This window comes from Bos indicus x Bos taurus, chromosome 19 (genome assembly GCF_003369695.1).
Source record: "Bos indicus x Bos taurus breed Angus x Brahman F1 hybrid chromosome 19, Bos_hybrid_MaternalHap_v2.0, whole genome shotgun sequence".
Lineage (NCBI taxonomy): Eukaryota > Metazoa > Chordata > Mammalia > Artiodactyla > Bovidae > Bos > Bos indicus x Bos taurus.
The window spans coordinates 36,328,806-36,348,755 of NC_040094.1; the positions used below are offsets into that span (position 1 = coordinate 36,328,806).

Here is a 19,950-nt window from a genome sequence, read left to right on the forward strand (position 1 = left end):
GGTTGGGGTGCTAAGATCCCATATGCCTCCCAGCCAAAAAACCAACAGGTAAAACAGAAGCAATATTGTAACAAATATAATAAAGACTTGGTCCACATCAAAAAATCTTAAAAAAAAAAAAAAAAAAAAAAGAGGAGGCCTATGGGATGAAAGGGACCAGCTCCAGGAATCATGGTGGAAGGTTGGAGGGGAAAAGATGTACCAGGCTGAGGGAATAGCAGAGGCACAGGCCACAGGGTAAGACGGGTATTCATGTGCACAAGGGGCAGCACTGAGAACCCGCTAACAGTGCGGAGGGAGCACAAGTCCCAGCAGTTGGCAGGGGCCTGAACCCAGAAAACCCACCGGACCAGGCTTGCAGTCCTGGTGGGGAGGTGTCTGTGCTGTTGCCCATTTTGCAGGTGGGTAAGCAGCAGGTCCCGAGGTCACAAGACCCGTTTGGGACCAAGTACTCTGGGCCACTCCAGACACCCAGGAGTGGTGAGCCCGGGTCAGTTTCCCATAGGAAGTTCACAAACACTTGCTGGGCATCTAGTGAGTGCCAGGCCCTAAGCCAGGCACTTGTGAGCTCACATTCATGAACCCATTTCAGAGAGGTTGCCCTGTCTCTGTAGCACAGGTATGTCAGCAGGCATGGAGATGCTCAGCACCCACCTCTGAGTGGCACGGTTGGCATTTGAACTCATAACCTGCTGAGTCCATAGCTCCTGTCTTTCTGCCCACGCCCCGGGTGCAGGAGGAAATAATGATAATAAGGAGGCCTCACCTTATCTCATCGGGCCTCCTCATCACTGTGAGGGTGGGCCCTGTGGCCACCTCATCTTACAAACGAAAAGGCTTCAAGCCTTTCTAGGAGGTGGTGGAATCTGCTTCCCTCACGTGAGGCGCCTGGCAGGTGACACACTCATGCCCACGTGAAGCGAGGGACTGACCCCGTGACCTCTGCTAGACTGTTCATTCTAGTGACCTGGTCCCCGTGCCAGATTGGTGAGTGGCTCTTGAAATCCCCCAGGCTCCACGTGGGAGCAGGAGAGAGGGCTGGTCCGTCCGTAATGAATAGTCAACAAACACCTTCTGAGTGTCTGCGGAAGCCTGAGTCCCTTCCTTTCAGCAGCGCCTGGAGGCGGGGACGCGGAAACAGGCTCCGGGGTGACATGACTTGCCCAGGTCAGCCTGGCCAGGAAGTAGTCAAAGCGGGATGTGATCTCGACCCCACCAGGGGGCGGGCGCACTTTGACGCCCGCAGCACCCACTTTTCCGCTTCCCGGGCCGCAGCTGGGCGGGCCTGGGGTACCCAGGATTTCTGGGCACTCCAGCCTGCGCGAGCGGGGCGGGCCCAGGAGTGGGCTGGGCTGGTTTCCTGACCGGCAGCGGGAAGGACCCGCCCGGGCTCCGAGGGGCGGGGCCTGACGGGTTTCCCGGTGAGGGGCGGGCTTGACAGTCTGTGGGAGGAGCCACGCCCTGGGCCAATGGAAGGTGAGGCTTGAGTTTGACGGGCAGGCCCCCGACGCCGTTTGATAGGCAGGGGCCGGGCCCGGAGACTGGAGGGCCAATGGGTTCGCGGGGCGGGGCCTACGTCGGCGCCGTCCCGCCGGGGCCCTGCCGCACTGCCCAGTCTGGCCCCGCCGCCTGCCGCGGACACGTCCGTGTTGCCGCCCTGCCCGCCGCCCGGGCCACCCGCCCGCCCGTAGCCATGAGCGCGCTCCGCCCGGGCCGAGCCCGCCGCCCCCTGGACTAGTTCTGCCGCCGCCCGGACCCGCCCGCACCATGGAGTCCCCTGCCCCGAGCCCGCCCGCCGGCGTGCCCACGTCCAAAGGTAGGAACGCTCGGGCTGCGGACCCGACCTCTGCGCGGTCTCCCGGCCGGGCCCGCACCCGGGCAGCTTCCCGGCCTGGAACCCCTCCCTGATCGGTTCGGGCCCAGCCCGAACTCTGACGAAGGTTTCGTTCTGATCACCCCACACCAGGTCAGAAACCTTGCTTGGACCTCCCCATTTGGACCTTAACTGCAGCATGGACAGGAACAAACGCTCCCAGTCTGGGTCCCTCAGTTGGGACCCAGGTGGGATTCACTCCCATCTTGCACCCAGCCCCCCTCCACTCCTGCGTCCCAGGGCTGTATCCTGGCTGGGGTTTAACTGCCCTTCTGGGGATCTCTCTGTAAACGCCCCCTCCCATGTGGGTGTCCTGGCTACAGTCCAGCTCAGATCTCCCCTAACTCTCCCCCAAGGCTCTCCATCCTAGTAGGCCCCACATGGCCCCTTTCCTGGCCGTCCTTCAGCCCTGTCTCGGTGAGGGGGAACCTCTCTTGGCCTCCCATCACACCTTACTGCATGGCCTCTCCACTGGCTCCGCTCATCTGGACTTGCAGGCTTCTCTTTGTACTGGGGGAGCTCATCTCCTCTTGTGCAGGGTTGATTGCTACCAGGTCTGTCCCCGCTGTCTGTGGGTCCAGGGCCAACTGCCAGGCGGTTGCTGGCTATGCAGTGGTCTTGCTTTTGTCTTCTCCAAGCAGCCGGCCTTCTTGGAAATTTTTGTGAGGTGGCGGCTGCGGCAGCAGGATTTGTCATGCAGAGGGGGAGGACGAGACTTGGAGGGTGAAAGGGGGATTTTTTTTTTGGCAGGAAAAGGATAGGATGTTTTTGGCATGTCAGAGTCTCAGAGGGCTGGACTGTGTGAGAGATTTCCAAACCGGACGCATCCGTAATGAATGGGCTGCCCCCGCCTCCCTAACCTGCTGCTTCACGCCAGCAGCAGGAGTGTCCTTATCACACCTACCTTCCGTGGACTTCAGGCGTAGGATGTGAGATAGTGAATACTAAAGAGTTCTAGGCAATTGTGGGTGATGACGATGAGAAGCGCTTAGCAGACAGTCTGACTGTGTTACTGTTACCATTTTTCTTGCTGGAAAGGCCCCAGCCATGTGGGATCCAGGCCTTGCCTCTCCTGGTTTGTAGCTGCAGAGTGAGGAGGAGAAAGGTAACAGCTGGCCCTTAGGGGCCCTAATCAGGGGTTACCCCTGCCTCTGTCTCTCTGGGTGGGGCCGGGGTGGCAGCTGGAGCGCTTATGGGATCCCAGGAAGGGTGTGGGTCCTCCTTCCCTGCTGCTGTTCCTGGTGGCTGCAGTGGCTGTGGACCCGAGCCCAGCCGGCCAGGTGGAGGGTAATTAAGTCTTAACCTAAGTGGGAGGCTGGGTCCCTGACCGCTGCCTAGCTACTGTGAGTACCCAGCAGGGACTTGCACTGCGCCGACCTCGTGGAGCTTGGGAACCGGGAAATCAGACATTTCTCTTCCCCAGCTCCAGGTGTAGGCCTAGCCTGGCCAGGCTGTGAGACCTCAGGCAGGTCCATGATCCTCTCTGGGCCACAGGGTTTTCAGGGGCAGAAAGAAGAGATTGGAAACAGTGTTTGTTTTTGAAGTCCCTTTCTGCTGTTCCAGGCAGGGGACGCCTCATCAAAATAAAAATTAAAGTTGCAAGGTTGGGAAGCGAGAGGAGTCAGGTGTATGAAGGAATAAAGCACTTTGGGGCAACACTTATATGCTGTGTGACTTGAGCCCTGGTATTGTCTTCTCTGAGCCTCTCAGCAGAGAGAGGGCCAGGATGAGTTTCCAGTTTGTGGGTCTGGATAACAGATGATGTTGAGTGGGTTGGATGGAGGGTCAGGGGTCTACTCAAGGCCCAGGGACACCCTTAACCTCTTTGGAGTTTGTGGCAACACGTGGCAGGAAAGCCACAATACCCCCCCCACCCCGAAAATCCCAAACTTTTCCTGTGTGCCATGCATTCACCCATTTATGGTTCACAGCCTCATTCACAGACAAGGAAGCTGAGGCTCAGAAGTGTTCAGCGCCTTGCCTGAGGTCACACAGCTGTGACAGATGGAAGTGGGGTTCTAGGACTCAGTGCCCAGTGCTCCCCTGTGTCCCTTTTCTGTGCTGGGTGCTTGGGCTGAGCTGGTGGGACACTTCCCCTTCCCCCATCACACCTCTGTCCAGAAGCATCTCCTTGAGTCCATGCCTGACCTGGAGGATGGCCTGAGCCAGAAATGGTGCCTTATGTGTACACAACCCTTTATAGCTGGCACACTTTATGCTCACTGCAGTGAGGCCCATTTGATAGGTGACAAAACTGAGGTCAGACAGGAGGAGTGGCTTGACCTAGCCCTTCTCATAGTGATGTCTTTCTTCACGCCTTCTTGAGGAATTTGGACCAAGCAGGGTGTGGTTGGCACCTGACCTTAGAGAGCTTTACCTCTGAGCTTCCTGCCCTGCAGGGGTGCCCTGTCCTGCCTTCCCTGCCACTGGCCTGGGGAGTTTCCAAGAGTGCATGAGGCCCCAGGCCCCGTAGCCCTGATATTTTCCCAGCCCCCTTGCCCACAGGCCATCTCTGCCTGGGGTCAGAGGCTGAGAGCAGCCAGGGTCAGAGGGCAGGGGCACGTTTGGATAGCACAGTCTGGGTCTGCTGCCTCCAGCCACATTTGTCCTTGGGGTGCCCCCAGCTGCACTGTGAGTGCTGCCCCCATGGGCACTTCCTGGTTGATCCTCCTGTGCCTCCTGCTGCCCCCTGGGCACACTGAGGCTGCAGGCGCACAGTGTCCTGGCCCTTCCTGCCATGTGGCTGCCCTCCCCTACCCGTCCTGTCCCTGGCTCTTGGAAAGATTGGAAGGTGGCATCTTGGGGACTTCCCCCACCCCTGGCATGACGCACAGGAAACTGTCTATCAGCCAGCCTGTGGCTCAGGGCCTGAAGGGAGCAAAGTTCTCAGTCACTTGTGCGGGGAGAGGGCCGGGGCAGCAGGAGGCTTCCGGCGGGTGAGTCAGCGGGCACTGGGCACTGACTCACTCTTGGGGCATGCCAGCCTGCCGGCTGCAGCTTAAAGGGCCAATGCCTGGCTGCTGGTGGGTGGGAGGGGGGCTGAGTCCCCGCCTCATGGGCCGGCCTCTGGTCCTGGGTTGGGCGTGGAGGCGGCCCCCTCCCTGGACCTGGTACGGGGTGGCTCCAGACCCCTGCTCCTGGCCCCTCGCCCATCCCCCCAGAAACTTCCTCTTGCTCATGGAGCTGGAGCAGGTGGTGGTGACTGTTCACTGCCCTCGGCCCAGGGGCTCCTCCTGCTCAGATGTGCAGCTGGGGGCTCCGGGCTGCAGAGGAGCAGAGGTGCCCTGAACTCCCCCAGAGGCGAAGACTCTGGTCAGATCCCAGCCCAGCCCCCCCGCTGTAACGCTGGACGTCCACTGCCCACTGTAATGCTTTCAGTCCCCTGGCAGTGCCCAGCTCTCAGATGCAGGCCTCAGCTTCTTCACCTGCAGAATGGGTATGGGAACCCTGCATGCTGGCAGCTGTGAGGATGTGTGTAGACAGCCTCATCCCCCTCGCTAGTACCAGGTACAGGAACAACAGAGACTGCCCTCTGCCTATGAGGAACCTCAGTGAGACAGGAAGTGGGCAGAGCCTGGGCTCAGGGGTGGGTGGGCCTGTGTTCAAATTCTGACTCGCTCCACTGCTTCCCAGCTTCCTCAGGTGCCCTCTCTGACCCTTAGTCTCCTCTTCTGTAAAGTGAGAGTAACCAACCCCCTATCTCAGAGTGGTGGTAAAGGTGGGAGATAGTGTTTGTCAAACAAATGTCATCTGTTATTTTCTCGTTGTTATGGTGGTGGCAGTTGTTCGTTGGTGGATGAACAAACAGAATGGGGACCTTGATGGTGGACTTTAAGCCTTATGACATGACTTTGGCTGCAGCTGGCACCTGCCAGGCTCTGGTCCCCACACTGGAGCCGGGAGCTTCATGGCCTCTTGGGCCTTCCTGGGGAGGGCTTGTGGGGAGCAGAGAGAATGGGATGGTTGCCTCCCCCACAGTGTAGGGCATGTGGCACCAGGAGTCAGAAGAGTGGGAGCCTCCTAGGCCAGCCGCTCAGTGGGCAGAGCCCCTTCAGGGCCAGGCAGGGCACTTGCTGTGGGTATGCAGGGTTGGGTGAGGACTCTCTTGACCGGGGAGCATCCTGGCTGGAGAAAAGGAGGCGGTGGAGGAGTGATTCTGAGGGTCCAGCTTCAAGGTTCGCCACTGAGCTGATGGGGAGCAGCTGGGAGGTAGGGCCTTGGTGGCCGTGGGGAACATTGTCAGTGTTTTGGGAGGGGTCACTGTTGGGCTGCAGAGGAAGAACAACACACAGAGAGCCCCGTGCCAGCTGGATGGGGGAGATGGGGTGGGCCTGCCCGGAGCTCAGCTCTGCATGCTGGAGCTCATCGTCTCTAGGGACTGTATCTGCCTCCCCTTGGCGGTGCCTCTCAGAGGTGCCCACAGCATTGTCCACGTGAGTCAGGCTTCTTGCCCAGATGCTTCTGTGGTTGCTTCCCCCTCAGTGGCTCTGGGGACTCCTGCCCCCCGAGAAAGGGTCACCAGACTCACCCTGATGGGGACAGGTGCCTGTCACCCTCCCCATGTCCTGAGGACCCCTCTCTGGGGTGTCACTGCAGGCTGAATGGACAACCCAGGGGTTGTCCTGGCTCTCTGGGAGGCTGTGTCCAGTCACCCTTCCCCCCCGGTGTCCCTCCAGGCAACCCTGAACTGTCCTCCTGTGGTGTGGGGGCTGGGTCTGCAGCCGCTGCTGATGCCTACCAGCAGGTGGGCATCCGTTCTTTTTGTGTGTTTTAACTGCAGACACCACAAGATTGTATAGAATGTACCTCTGCATTTTAAGAAACAAAGAAAAGGGAATTCTGTGCTCCTGACACTCAGCTAAAAAATATCTCACATTTCTGTGCCCCTGAAGCCCTTCAGTGTCGCCTCTTTCTGATAACTGTCCTGACTTTTGTGCTCATCATTTCTGTATTGTTTTAAATCGAGCCCTAAGGTACATGTGGTATATTTAGGTTCACTGACCTGCAGGAGTCCTGGGCCAGCATCCACACCGTGGTCTGTGAGGCCAGCGCTGGTGTATGGTGGCCGGTGGGGAGAGGTTGGAACTGGCCGGCAGTGAGGAACTGCACCATGGGGGTGATACTGGGGCCTCTGTTGAGGGTCAGCGTGTTAACATGTGGAAGCACTGAGCGTGTCTCAGCGTCTCCAGCTGTTATTGCTTCAAGTGAATCTCAGGTTCCCAGTGGTACAGTGTTCCCCCTGGGCAGCTGTACCACCAGCCCTGACTTTCATTGACTGCATCATTGTGTAGCTTCCAGGGTTTCTCTTAAGATTTTCACAAGCGAATGGTGCAAGGGGACAAGTGAAGGGCCTCGTGTGTCAACAGAGGTGTCTGGGCGCCATCAGGGAGTGTAAAGGGATGCACTTCAAGCCGGGTGTCTGGGGGCCAGCAGCGGAGACTCAGTCCTGGCCAAAGGGCCTGACCCAGGCGGCCCTGGGCCCACTGCTGAGCATGTACCCTGACGGCACAGCCCGCAGCCCCAGAGCCGAGTCTCTACTCACTCCACACTTGCCTTGGCTCTTGTGCAACCCTGTCGCCAAAAGCAAGGCTCTCTCTGCGACAAGTTCAAATCCCACCTTTGTGCCTTACAGGCTGGGTGGTCCTGGGTAAGTCCCTCCCCTCTCTCTGAGCCTCAGTATCCTCATTCATACAGTGGGGATGAAAAAAAGCACCTGCCTGTCGTTGTCAGATACAGCACTTAGAGCAGCGCCCAACCTGCATTGAGCTACGTCCCCACCTCTGTACCTCCAGCCCAGGCCTGCTCAGGACCTGACTGGGCACCTGGAGCCTGCCCCTAGCACAGGGGTGTGCCAACTGCCCAGCCATGACCTCAGTGTGGAGTGATTTCATCCCGTTTTACAGACAAGGCAACATGGCTGGTTGTCGGAGGTGGGGGCCTCTCTCTAACGCCCCCTTGTCCATGATAGCAGCAGCCTGCCACTCACATGCAGGCCTTTCCTGTCTCCTCTAGGAGTCACGATGCCCCTGGAGGAGAAGCTCTTCGATTCACCTCACTTAGGGAAACCAGGGCTCTCCACTCCAAGGAGTCTCCACAGCCAGGCCCACATCTGCCACAGCGCCCCCAGTGCTGAGCCCACAGGGAGCACCAGGCTGGGCTGGGGCCGCTCAGCCCAGCAGCTCTGCCTGCCCCCCCGCTCCTGCCCACCACCCCACAGTGGCGAGGTGGCCACTTGGCCACATGCTGGCTTCCTAAGTCCCGGGACCCCACCTCCCTTGTGCCCCCACCTCCTGCGGCCCTTCTCATCTGCAGAGTCCATGGGAGGGCCCCAAGCCATCCAGCTCACAGCCTCCATCCCCTCAGCACTGAGCAGGCAGGCCCTGAGGCCAGATCTGAAGACATTCAGCAACTTGGGGTGCTACTGGCATCTGCGGGGTAGAGGTGCCACCCCACAGGCCAGGATGTTCCAGCACAGGACGCCCAGCCTGGGGAGACAGGCCCACAGATGAAGGGGGCCTGGGGCCCCCCTGAGGAGAGGCTGCAGGTGTCTGCCCACCCACCCCAGGCAGATGCTGGAGCCCCTCCCAGAGGTGGGTGGTTCACCCTGCTCTAAGTACAGCTGGGCCTGGGCCTTGTCTCCCCAGGGGCACTGATGCTCCTGCCCGTCACTGGATGGCAGTGCCGGCCCCCCCACCGCTGGACCCAAGCTCAGGGGCCCATCTGGGTTCACAGATGAGGTGCTGAGGCCATACAGCAGGGTGTGCTGGAGGCTCGATCCAAACCTGGTCCAGAGGTGGCTTCAAGAGGGTGTGCACACCGAGGCAAGGGGTGCAGGCCTTGGGCGGGAGCCTGGAGGAGGCACTGGGCCGCAGGAGAGGTGTGTGGTCACTGTTTCTGCTCCAGGTGGTCTAGTTCCAGGGCTGCCCAGTGCTTGCGATGCCCATTCTTCTTCAGCACCAACTGCAGGCCGGGCACCGGGCCACATTCTCAGGTGGCCGAGAGCCGGGGACATGACTGCTTGGAGAGGTGACCCCTCGTCGGTTCCCAGGAGGTGTGGGCTGAGGAGGTGTTGCCTTGGGGCTCAGGCCCATCCAGCTCCTTGGGGAGGGGAGCGGGCTTCCTGGGGCCCTTGATGTTGGCAAACTTTAAACAGCAAAGGAACAAACTGTGCAGGTGTGGAGAGAGTGGGCCTGGCCAGAGCTGGCCCTGCTTGTGCCTCAGGGAGTCCTGTCCAGTGCCTGGGCCTACTCCCGGGAAGGTTGGACCCTGCTGGTCCCCTCTCACCTCACGCCCTCCTAGCTGGAGCTGGGGACAGGGCTCCTCCCAGTGGGGAATCTGAGGCCCAGAGGCATGAAGCCTGCCTGGGGCGGTAGGCAGGGGTGAGATGAGGCCTTGGGTCCAGCTTCAGGCCTGAGTCCGCCCTGCCTTGACCCCTGTAGGCCTGCTGGGCTTATCTCCCCCGCCAGCCCCCACCCCCTCCACACCCCCAGTCAGCCGGGAGTGAGTTGGGGTGAAGTGCTGATGGTGTCAGGTGTGACTGTGGGTCCTCATGCTTCTCCACCTGGGCCCTTTCTGGGGCAGCTGAGGCTGAGAGAGGCCAGGGTGCATGCACAGGGGGCCTGCACACGGGGTGCCTGCACACACGGGGCCTGCACACGGGCGCCTGCACACGGGGGCCTGCACACACAGGGCCTGCACACAGGGGGCCTGCACACGGGGGGCCTGCACACACGGGGCCTGCACACGGGGGCCTGCACACACAGGCCCTGCACATGGGGGGCCTGCACACGGGGTGCCTGCATACACGGGGCCTGCACACGGGCACCTGCACACATACAGGGCCTGCACACAGGGGGCCTGCACACGGGTGCCTGGACACAGGGTCCTGGCCCATGGGCCTGGCTGTGAGTAATGCCCGTTAGACAAAGCCCCGCTTGCTGGGTGGCTTCAATACTGGACTTCCTGTCTGGTGGCTAGAGCCCCATCTAGGTTTCACAGGGCTGGTCCTGCTGCGGCCGCAGATGGTCCTCTTCCTCCCTGATGCATGTCTTGTCTCTGTGTCCAAGCTTCTCCTTTTTAAGGAGCCTGTTGTGTTGGATCAGGGCTCCACTTTGTGACCTCACTGTGACCTGGTCATTTCTGTAAATCTCAAGTAGGATCATGCTCAGAGGTACTGGGTGTTGGGACTTCAGCTTTCACTCTTCAGGCCTGGGAGTGCAGGGGCCTCATGGGGGCTGGGGAGCAGGCTCATCTTCCTTGGGGGTGCTGTCTTTTCTCAGATGACCGTGGAGTGACTGTTTCAGGATGACCGGCGGGGCTTGGACCCTCTAGCCTGGGCTGGACATGTCCTCTGGGTGCCTGGAGGCCTTGGGGTCCCATCCTGGCACTGACCACAGTGGCCCTTGGCATCTGTGTCTGTGCCGGGCCCCTGGGACCTGTCCCTCTCTGTACCTGGGGATGTTGGTTGACCAGTGATTGACTGCATGCTCCCTTCTCTCCCTTTTAGGAAAGTCCAGGAGGAAAAAGGATTTACGAATCTCCTGCATGTCCAAGCCGCCGGCGCCCAGCCCCACGTGAGTTGGCCTCAGTTCCTCTGGCACTGCCTGGAAGGCCTCCTGCAGGGGCTAGTGTTGGGGGCCAGGCCGCCTGTGGGCAGCATCTCCTCTAAGCAGCTGTGGGGGCCATGTGCCTCGCATGTCCTCTCGGAGCCCTCCTTGCCCATCTGAGGGCGTGTACATGTGACAGGCCATGTGCTGCCCCACAGATGCTTGGTGACTGTGGTGGGGGGTGGGGACCCCCTTGAGAGGGCAGAGCTCTCTGGGGCTCACGCCTCCACTCTCTCCTGCAGGCTCCCCCGGAACCTGGACTCCCGGGCATTCATCACCATTGGAGACAGGGTAGGTGTCAACAGACCCTAGGAGGTGTCTGTGGGTGGAGACACAGCTGGGCTGTAGAGGGGGCCTGGCTCCTCGATGCTGACCAGGTGGCCCATCTGGTGGCTACCTCCTGGGCCCTGGGGAGCTGGAGTCACGGTGCTGAGTGTGCAGATCCCTGGCTCTGCCCAAAGGGCCTGCGTTTCACTGGCACCTCCTGAGGCCAGTGGTTCCCTTGGGAAGCCGGGCTTGGAGGCCGTGTGCTGCCCACAGGACATGCTTAGGAGTCTTGTTCATCCGCCTGCTTGCTTCCTCTGGCAGCAGGTCAAGAGGGAGGGTAGACGACCAGGGCCTCGCTACTCCCTGGGAGGCAAGGCCGTTCTTTTGTCCTGTCTGTGTTCCCAGAGCCTGAAACAGGGACTTACACGCCATAGGTGATGAATGAGTGAGTCTGGCCACCTGAGAGGGTAGGGTGAGAGGAAAAGGGCATCTCTTTAGGACCCAGCACCGCTGGGAGCATTTCCCAGGCTGATGTGCTGACACCCTGTAGTAGCCTTCCTATGTAGGTGCTGTGCCTGTTTTAGAGAAGGTGAGGGGAAGCTCAGAGAGGTTACGTGACTTACCCCAGGACACAGCAGAAGTGGCTGGTGCAAGACTTGAGCACAAGTCTGACTGGCTGGCGATTCTCTTTCTGCTGCCCCAGCATCTCCACTGGTGCCTGACTTGGCCCCCCTGAACCCTCTCTCCTTTCTGTCCCCTAAGAACTTTGAGGTGGAGGCGGATGACCTGGTGACCATTTCAGAGCTGGGCCGAGGTGCCTATGGGGTGGTGGAGAAGGTGCGGCATGCCCAGAGTGGCACCATCATGGCCGTGAAGGTGAGCACTGTCCCCGACCCAGGGCCATCAGAACTGGGGGCACCTGGGGCTGCACCCCTGCCGCCCGGGCTCTGACCGCAGCCCCTCCCCCCGCAGCGCATCCGGGCCACCGTGAACTCTCAGGAGCAGAAGCGCCTGCTCATGGACCTAGATGTCAACATGCGCACGGTGGACTGTTTCTACACCGTCACCTTCTATGGGGCCCTCTTTAGAGAGGTGAGGAAACATGGCCAGCCTCCCCACTGGCCGAGTCAGCTGGCAGGGAGCCCAGGAGCTTGGGGTTACCCCAGGGAATGCTGCACCCAGCCTTCTCAGAAGGCTATCCTGGATGGGGCGTGGGGGTGGGGGACAGTATGTTGCCGGTGAAGGGACCCATCGGCCAGGGTCAGAGCTGGGATGAGCCGTGGAAGTAGGAATCTGACGGGGGAGAGCCAAGGTGACAGTCGGGGGAGGCTGCCATGTGGACCCAGCAGTGTAGGCGAGCCTTGTCGGGGAGGGGCTGGGAGGTCAGAGATCCCCTGAGGGCTGAGGGGTGGAGGTGTGTTGGGGGCTGGCCGGCTCCATGGGGATGGGCATGGGAGGATGCTGGGCCAGGTAGCCCTGGGCGGATGTGGCTGAGCTGTGGCTGTCCACCTTCAGGGAGACGTGTGGATCTGCATGGAGCTCATGGACACGTCCCTGGACAAGTTCTATCGGAAGGTGCTAGACAAGGGCATGACGATCCCAGAAGACATTCTCGGGGAGATCGCTGTGTCTGTAAGTGGGGTTGAGGGGGTCCCAATGGTAGTGTCTTGGGCAGAGCTGGGGCCCCGGTGTAGCCTTCAGCTGTGGTCCTGCAGCTGGGCAGCTGCCCTTGGAAGCCCCAGGTGCCCCCACCCTGGAGCAGAGTCTGCTCAGGAGACCCCGGGGACCCTGGAGCAACAGAGATTTGGCAGAGCCAGGATCTCTGGGCCTTCCTGTGCAGCTCCTGAGTTTTGAGGCCACAGAAGAGGACTTAGTGTTCACAGCTTCCTTATCCTGAAGATGCTCGGAGGCAGCTCGCAGAGGCACGCAGTCAGGGGAGAAAACCACGGGTCTGCCTCTTGAGCTTGCGTGTCAGGGCAGGCGGCTCCCTGGGCATGAGCACCCAGCAGCCAAAGCAGAAGGGGAGTGGGGTCTGTGTACCTGTGGTCCTCATCCCTGACCACAGCTGCGAACATGTAAACTTACCCCCCAGGGCGTTGAGTCAGAATCTTCCGGGTGATTCCTGTGGGGAGTGGCTCTGAGCATGTAGCCCAGTGACTGCTAGTAGGGGAGGGGGGTGGATGCAAGGAGGCTGCAGAAGGGCCAGATTCTACCCAGGAGTCTGGTGGAGGGAGGGACAGCACTCTGGGGGTTCATAAGTCAGACTCCCCAGGGTCTTGGTCACATCACCTGAGACCCTGGCCCATTCAGAGCAGTGTAGGAACCAGGTATATCAGTATCAGGGTGGCCAGGACACCCCAGCAAAGGCTGGGATGTGGGCGGGAGCCTCAGGTGGTGAGGGGCTGGGTGTGACCTGGGGAAGGGCGACAGACAGCCCTGGGTGGGGAGTCTTATGGCTCTGTCACTGTTGATGCGACCTGTTTCTCCCCACTTCCTATCCCACACACCAGATCGTGAGGGCCCTGGAACACCTGCACAGCAAGCTGTCCGTGATCCACAGAGGTCAGTGCCTGGGCCGGCTGGTGAGGAGGGGCCTGGCCTCACACACACGTTCCCGCGGTCCTGCCGGGCCTGCGATGCTGAGGCTCTGGGAGGCGACAGGCTGTGATGTGCCCGTTGGGTCCGGGCCGCTGTCCACTCCTCTCAGCCATTCCCGTCAGCCCCCAGGCCCGTCCCAGTTTTGTTCCCTGGTGCTCAGAGCGCGGACAGGGTGGACCTTCATCCTGGGAAAGCCAGCCCATCTTGTCTCGACGTGTTGTTTACGTGTTGAGGAGCGTGCTGCACGAATCCGATCATCGTTTACACTGGGTCACGCCCACCCTCCCCTCCCTTTCTTGCCCTGTAACGCCCCAGCCCCTGACTCCACTGATTTTCTCAAGGGGGTTGGTTTTGCTTGTTCTCAGCCTCCCAATTGGGCTAGTGATTCTGAGACTTGGTGGGGCTGTGTGTGTCCTGCCTGTCCCCTCCCTCTGTGTTCTGAGGGGTCTGCTTTTCCACACGGAGTTCATTAGCCCACTCAGTGGTCCCCGGGTCACTGCTGTTGGCAGGTTTTCGTGGACCCTTTGGGCGTCTCTCTGAGCCCCTGCAGACGTCCTCGTAAAAGGCAGGAGGGATGCGCGTGTATCCTGTGCGTGTGCTTGCTGGATGGCCCCGCTGTGCCCCCTAGCTCACTCCGTGTCCACTCCGTGTCCACTCTGTGCCCGCTCCGTGCCCACCTTGAGTCCTGGGGCTCCGGGTTTTCCCACAGACCCGCCTCCTGTGTTTGAGCGGCTGCCTTGTGCTTCCTGGCCAAGACTGCTGGCCCCTCAGGGTGGATACTGGGTGGTTTACAGTGCTCATACTGTTAGTGATGGGTTCCCTGCATCTGGGTGGACCCCAGAGCCAGAGGTTGCACTGGTAAGTGGAGGCTGAGTCCCAACTGTGAAGCTGCAAAGACATGGTCCTGGGGGAAGCCCTGGTGGAGCTAACTTCTCTCCCCACCTATGGCTGGAGGCCGGGGCTCCTGACTGTGTGGCTACCAGCTCTGACCTGGGCAGTGGGGGCCAACAACCAGTAGCTGAAAGGCGTGTCCTACTTCTGGCAGATGTGAAGCCGTCCAATGTCCTTATCAACAAGGAGGGCCACGTGAAGATGTGTGACTTTGGGATCAGTGGTTACTTGGTGGATTCCGTGGCCAAGACAATGGATGCTGGCTGCAAACCCTACATGGCCGTAAGTGGTTCCCAGGTCATGCCCAGAGGAAGCAGCCAGGCTTAGGCACCTAGCTGTGTCCTCCTGCTCCATCAGGAATGAGGCCTCCCCAGACCCCGAATTTCCTTCTAGAGGGAGTCTCCTTCTCAGCCCTCTCCACCCCTTTCTGACTGGCCCCACGGTGTCCATTTGGATGATAGGTTTCACCTCAGGGGGGTGGCTGGTGGGGCCTGCGAGAGTTGCCGATACCCCAAGGTGGGACCCCCAGGTGTGGCAGCTGTGTGGCAAGACTTAGGCTTCCACCTCGAGACCCGGGCCCTCACCAGCCTCAGCTTCCACACTTGCTCTGGGGGAGGTAGGATGGGTGAGCACTGGCCCCTAAGTTTTTGTGGGGGGCAACCAGACCTAGCTGAGGGGGACTGGGTGACCCTCCTCTGGCTTCTCTTCCAGCCTGAGAGAATCAACCCAGAACTGAACCAGAAAGGCTACAATGTCAAGTCCGATGTCTGGAGCCTCGGCATCACCATGGTACGGCCTGGGGCACCCTTGCTGGTCAGGTGGAGCACAGGTGGGGGCTGTGCCAGGTCTGTGGGCTTCTGAGGGCCAGATAGTCTAGCCTGGACAGAAGGGTTGGTTGGCTTCACAATGTGAGAAGAGACAGTGCCATCAAAGATTATGGTGTCCTCAGTGGCGTGTCCGCAGATGCCTCACGCCCTCCCTGGGTTAGGGCAACGTTATGCCGCTCTCGTCGGTGATGACTTCCTGTTGGACTTCCTCAGGGCTCGTGGTGCTCACTGAGAATGCACAGCCAGCCCCAGACCAACTGGCTCCCTGTGCACGAGGGCTTCACAACAGTGGCGAGGCTCAGTGACCTGCCCTACTCATTTTTGCTGCTTCTCCACGTTTACTCCCACAAATAATGCCATACTATGTGTCTCTATGCCCAGAGGCTGCTTCTGTTTTCATTTTTTGAGCTCTTTTAGAAAAAATTACCAGGAGAGAAATGACTAGGTCCAAGGTTTTTGTCCTTAAGCTGTTTTCGTCCTTAAGTTCTGGTGGCCACTGCATCCTTCTCTGCAGCCCAGGCAGGGTCCTCACTCCTGTGTGCCGGAGTCAGTGGAAACTATAGGGAAGAAAGGCTGTCTTGGCCCTATGAAAATCCAGGGTCATAGCCATTCCCGCCACACTGTGTCACCTCCATCTGCGGGCCTGTTTGTGTCTTGGCTGGAGGGGAGCCTAGAGCCTGATGAGAAGGTGCTTTTTGAGCACAACTGGTGACCTGTTTGGGTGCGTCTGCTTGAGTTGAGGTGTCTCCTGTTTATTATGGTGATCGCTTGTCAGGGAGGTGGACCTGAGTTTTCATGTCAGCAGTCAAAATTGGAAGCAGAGTTTGTTGTGAGCCAGCCATTCTTTCCTACAAATGACTCCTGCAGGCGAGGCATGGGGCACAGGGAGATCTGGGTCTAGTAGAAGCGATTGAGGCCATGGCAGCCTTGTGTCCAGGGAGTCGAGGAGAAACAGTGGCAGGATCAGAGTAGAAAGGCTTCCTGGAGGGGGAAGCATTGGAGGTGGGGTTCCCAGGCGTTGGTGGCTGGGTGGTGGGGGCTTTGTGGAGGAGAAAGGGCTGCAGACTTCATTTCCTAATGGGGCCTGGTAGATTGCTGCACAGCCCAGAAGATGAACCTCTCAGTCTAACATTCCTCCTGCAAGCTCATGAGAATCATTTCATTTCCCGCTTGCCTTTTCAGTAATAACAACAGCCCACATAAACGGCAGCAGACGCTAAGGTGTTGCTGAGACATTAGGGAGGAGGGAGTGGTTTGTGGGGAACTTCGAAGCTGATCGCTCTCCTAAGGCGCTTTGCTGACAGCGGCTTTATGGGGAGCACCCCAGGCTGCCAGCCCTCTGATTTTTCCAGGTTAGCTGGAACCTGGGTTTTAATGCAAAACCTTCTGAATTCAGATTGTTTGAAAACCTGATAGCCAAGCCAGTCAAAACTCAGGGTTGAATTTGTACCATGAGCTATATAGTCTTTGCTGGCTGGGACAGAAGAACTAACTCCTCTGTCCCTTGGCTTTCATCTTTGGACTGATGTCACCTGTCAGCCCCTTACCCTGCCTCACAGTCCAGCTCTGGCTGCTGGACTAGGACAGGCAGGATCTTTGGAGGCTTTGCTTCCGTGTGGGAGCGTGGGTGTCTCTGACCCAGCAGTGCTATCTCCACTGCAGATCGAGATGGCCATTCTGCGATTTCCTTACGAGTCCTGGGGGACCCCCTTCCAGCAGCTGAAGCAGGTGGTAGAGGAGCCGTCCCCCCAGCTCCCAGCTGACCGTTTCTCCCCTGAGTTTGTGGACTTTACTGCACAGTGGTGAGTCTCAGCCCGGCTCAGACCTGAGGGTCTCCCTGAGCCCAATGAGTACCCTTCCCTGCCCTGGCCAGATCCCATCCTCCCTGGGCCCGGTCTCCTTTTTGAGCAGATAAACCCCAATAACAGCATGAAAATAGTAGGCAGAAATAGAGTATAAGGATAATTTGACAAACTATGGTCCTGGGAAGAGTTTTTAATACAGTTCCTCTAGAAATGGACAGATGACATAGATCAAAAAGAAAATGAAGAGTATATGGAGGATTTAAATGCACAGTGAATTTGCTTTTGTTGATGTTTAGAACTTTGTATCACATTAAAGAATGCCCACAAGATCCTTATAAAGATTAATTATGTTTGAGATTACAGAGGAAATAAGGGAAAAGGCAGGAGGTAAAGTCGTATAGGCCACATTCTCTTAACTATAATTAGATGGAACAGAAAATACAAACTATAGAGAAAAAAGCTACAAGGAAATTAAAAGTAAATTCTTCTAATATACTCTTGGGTTATAAGAGAGATCTAAAACATAAAATTATAAAGTAGTGAGAAGTGAAGACTGAGAGTATAACATACCAACAGCTTTGTGCTGTGGCCAGAGAGACGCTCAGGGGAGAATTCACAGCCTTTCTTTCTTTCACTGGAAAATAAGAAAGTCTGAAAACAGGTGCGCCTGGCAGACAGGGTCATTCTCTCCCAGCACCCATGGTAAGGAACTTCCTCTCTCGATTAAGGACACCAAGCATATGATGGTTAATGGTAGCATTTTAGTACTGGGATCATTGGAAATCTCCTAGGTCACTATAGAGATAAGAAAGCTCACACCCCAGGAGGCAAAGAAACTTGGTCCAGTCTCTGTGGTGGGCACCATGGATCCCACTCTGCCCTTGGAAGCCCCCAGGACAGGTCAGTCCTTTCTTTCCTGAGCCTCGGGAGCATGTGTGTCTCCTTGCTGCTTGGGCAGGGCTGAGCCCAGCCTGACTTGACTGGCCTGGATGGGCTGGACTCACTTCCCTGCCATCCTGGCCCCAGCATACCCTGTTCTCTCCTAGCCTGAGAAAGAACCCCGCGGAACGCATGAGCTACCTGGAGCTGATGGTGAGTGTGGGCGGGGCTCTCTGGGAGAGGGCTGCCTCTATGCACAGCAGTGGGCAGCTCCTCTGGCTTGCCTCTGCATTCAGAATTCTTTGAGGAACTTTGTCGTTCATTCTCTCATTCACTTGTGTACTCTGGCTCCCTCTTTCACCCTTCATGCCAGGCTCTTGGAGTAGGGCAGAGGGCCAGCAGGGCAGGTGGGCCATTTTATTTGGAGGTGTCGGGAGGTTTTGCAGGGGAAGTGGGCCTCAAAGGATGAGTGAGGACCTCCTCGCCGATGGAGAGGGCACTCCACTTGGAATGCCCATTGTGGACAGAGTCCTGGCGTGTGAGGCAAGAGCAAGTTGAGGGTGGCAGTGAGAGAGCTGAGGAGGAAGCCTGAACACTCTCTACCTGGAGGGCCTCCGAGGGCAGGGGTGCTGGAAGGGTCGGGGTGCAGGTTAGGACTAGGAGTTGGCTGGTTGCCCTCCAAGGTGACTGCCTTCTGTACCCTCAGGAGCACCCTTTCTTCACCTCGCACAAAACCAAGAAGACTGACATCGCTGCCTTCGTGAAGGAGATCCTGGGAGAGGACTCGTAGGGGCAGGGCTTGGACCTTCTCCAACTGTCTGTTGGGGCAGTGCTTGCCCACACCCATAAGCTACTGCCGCCCTGGCCTGGGCACCCAAGAGGAATCCAGGGGGCTGCTCCTGCCTGACAGGCAAGGTCCCAAGTGCCAAAGAACCAGACCATCGGGGACCCCCAGTGCCTCTGCCCCTGCTGCTCCAAGGACCCCAAGACTCTAGACTTGGAGGGGCCTGATGCCCCTCACAGAGAAGGCAGCCCTGCCTTGTGCAGGCCACTACCTTGGCTCAGCCCTGGATGCCACCCAAGTTGTATATTTTTTTATCTCTCGACTGAATGGACTTTGCACACTTGGCCTAGGCTGGCCACACCTCTCTCCTGGCATTGGTGAGGAGACCCAGCATGGGGATGAGCCACGTGAATTCCCTGGAGCCCCCACAAGGCAGGTGCCAGAGCCGCCGAGGCCTTCACCCCAGCACTGGCAGACGGGGCGCTAAGGGCACCGGGGTCACCTTGCCCTTGCCTGCCGCCTCTAGGGGTGTAGTTTCACCTTTATTTTTTTAATTTATCTTCCTGATTTTTTCTTTCGCTTTGTGGGTTTGGCTGGTTTTTCTTGCATGGTTTGGAGCCGATCACTTTTCTGTCACCTGCTAGGGGACCAGCAGGCTAAGACCTGCCCTGTCTGCTCAGGCTAGGGTCTTGGGAGATGGGCCTAAGGTCTCCACTCAGAGAGGTGCTAGGGGAGCCATCCAGCTCATTCTCCTTGGGGACCGGCTTGAAGGGGGCTGTGGATTTGCTTTTGGTATTGTTTAAATATATATATATATATTTTTTTTTTTTTTGAAGAAAGGACTGCCTGTCCAGGGTCCTGTCCCTGATGGGTTGGGGCAGTTGGCTGATTGCTGTTTTAATTAAAAAAAAAAAAAAAAAGTGGGGCAAAAGGTTGTGTGACTGTGTGTCGGAGGTGTGAGCCCTCCTGCTGCGCAGTGGTGGCTGGTGGCTCTGAGGCACAGGGCCAGGCAGCATGGTCAGGGGGGCCTCTGACCTTCCAGGGCTGTGTGCTTCCACACGTGAGGACACGAGGCTGCCTCCAGACTGTGATGAGGCTCCAGGCCCTTGCTGGACGCTGGACAGAGCGCAGACTTGGGCCTGGTCCCCAGGGGCACTGACGAGTGCCTTGTCAGGTGCTGCGCCTGGGCTGGGCGGCCACCTCACTGAGGGTAATTTCATTATCCCCAGCTCACAGATGAGTCCAGAGAGGTGAAGTAACTTGTCCAGAGTCACACAGATCATGATTGGAGAACTAGGCTCTGGGGCAGAGGGAGTGGGGCAGCTGGAGGACGGCCCCCTTGGCAGGGTTCTCACTCTGTGATCCTTGAGGCCTGGGCTGAAACTCTCTTCCTTCAGACTGAAGTAGAAGGGAATTTACT

At 58.5% G+C, this 19,950-nt stretch overlaps 1 protein-coding gene across 1 annotated transcript; it reads left to right on the forward strand.

The window, feature by feature from the left end:
* The first annotated feature begins 1,591 nt into the window (after positions 1 to 1,591).
* Positions 1,592 to 19,456, forward strand: MAP2K3 (mitogen-activated protein kinase kinase 3). The gene is made up of 12 exons (XM_027517237.1): positions 1,592 to 1,816; positions 10,380 to 10,446; positions 10,722 to 10,770; positions 11,509 to 11,622; positions 11,719 to 11,838; positions 12,262 to 12,378; positions 13,257 to 13,308; positions 14,390 to 14,517; positions 14,947 to 15,024; positions 16,725 to 16,864; positions 17,914 to 17,959; positions 18,453 to 19,456. Exons 1-12 carry the CDS (start codon positions 1,768 to 1,770, stop codon positions 18,534 to 18,536), a joined length of 1,044 nt encoding a protein of 347 aa, XP_027373038.1. The 5' UTR covers positions 1,592 to 1,767; the 3' UTR covers positions 18,537 to 19,456.
* The last annotated feature ends 494 nt before the right edge of the window (positions 19,457 to 19,950 follow it).

What these genes read in the sequence shown, in the direction of transcription:
- MAP2K3 (XM_027517237.1), top strand. Translation starts at nt 1,768, where the DNA reads ATGGAGTCCCCTGCCCCGAGCCCGCCCGCCGGCGTGCCCACGTCCAAA. An exon ending in TCATCACCATTGGAGACAGG is followed by an intron (nt 10,771 to 11,508) that starts GTAGGTGTCAAC and finishes CTGTCCCCTAAG; the next exon opens with AACTTTGAGGTGGAGGCGGA. An exon ending in GCACCATCATGGCCGTGAAG is followed by an intron (nt 11,623 to 11,718) that starts GTGAGCACTGTC and finishes CTCCCCCCGCAG; the next exon opens with CGCATCCGGGCCACCGTGAA.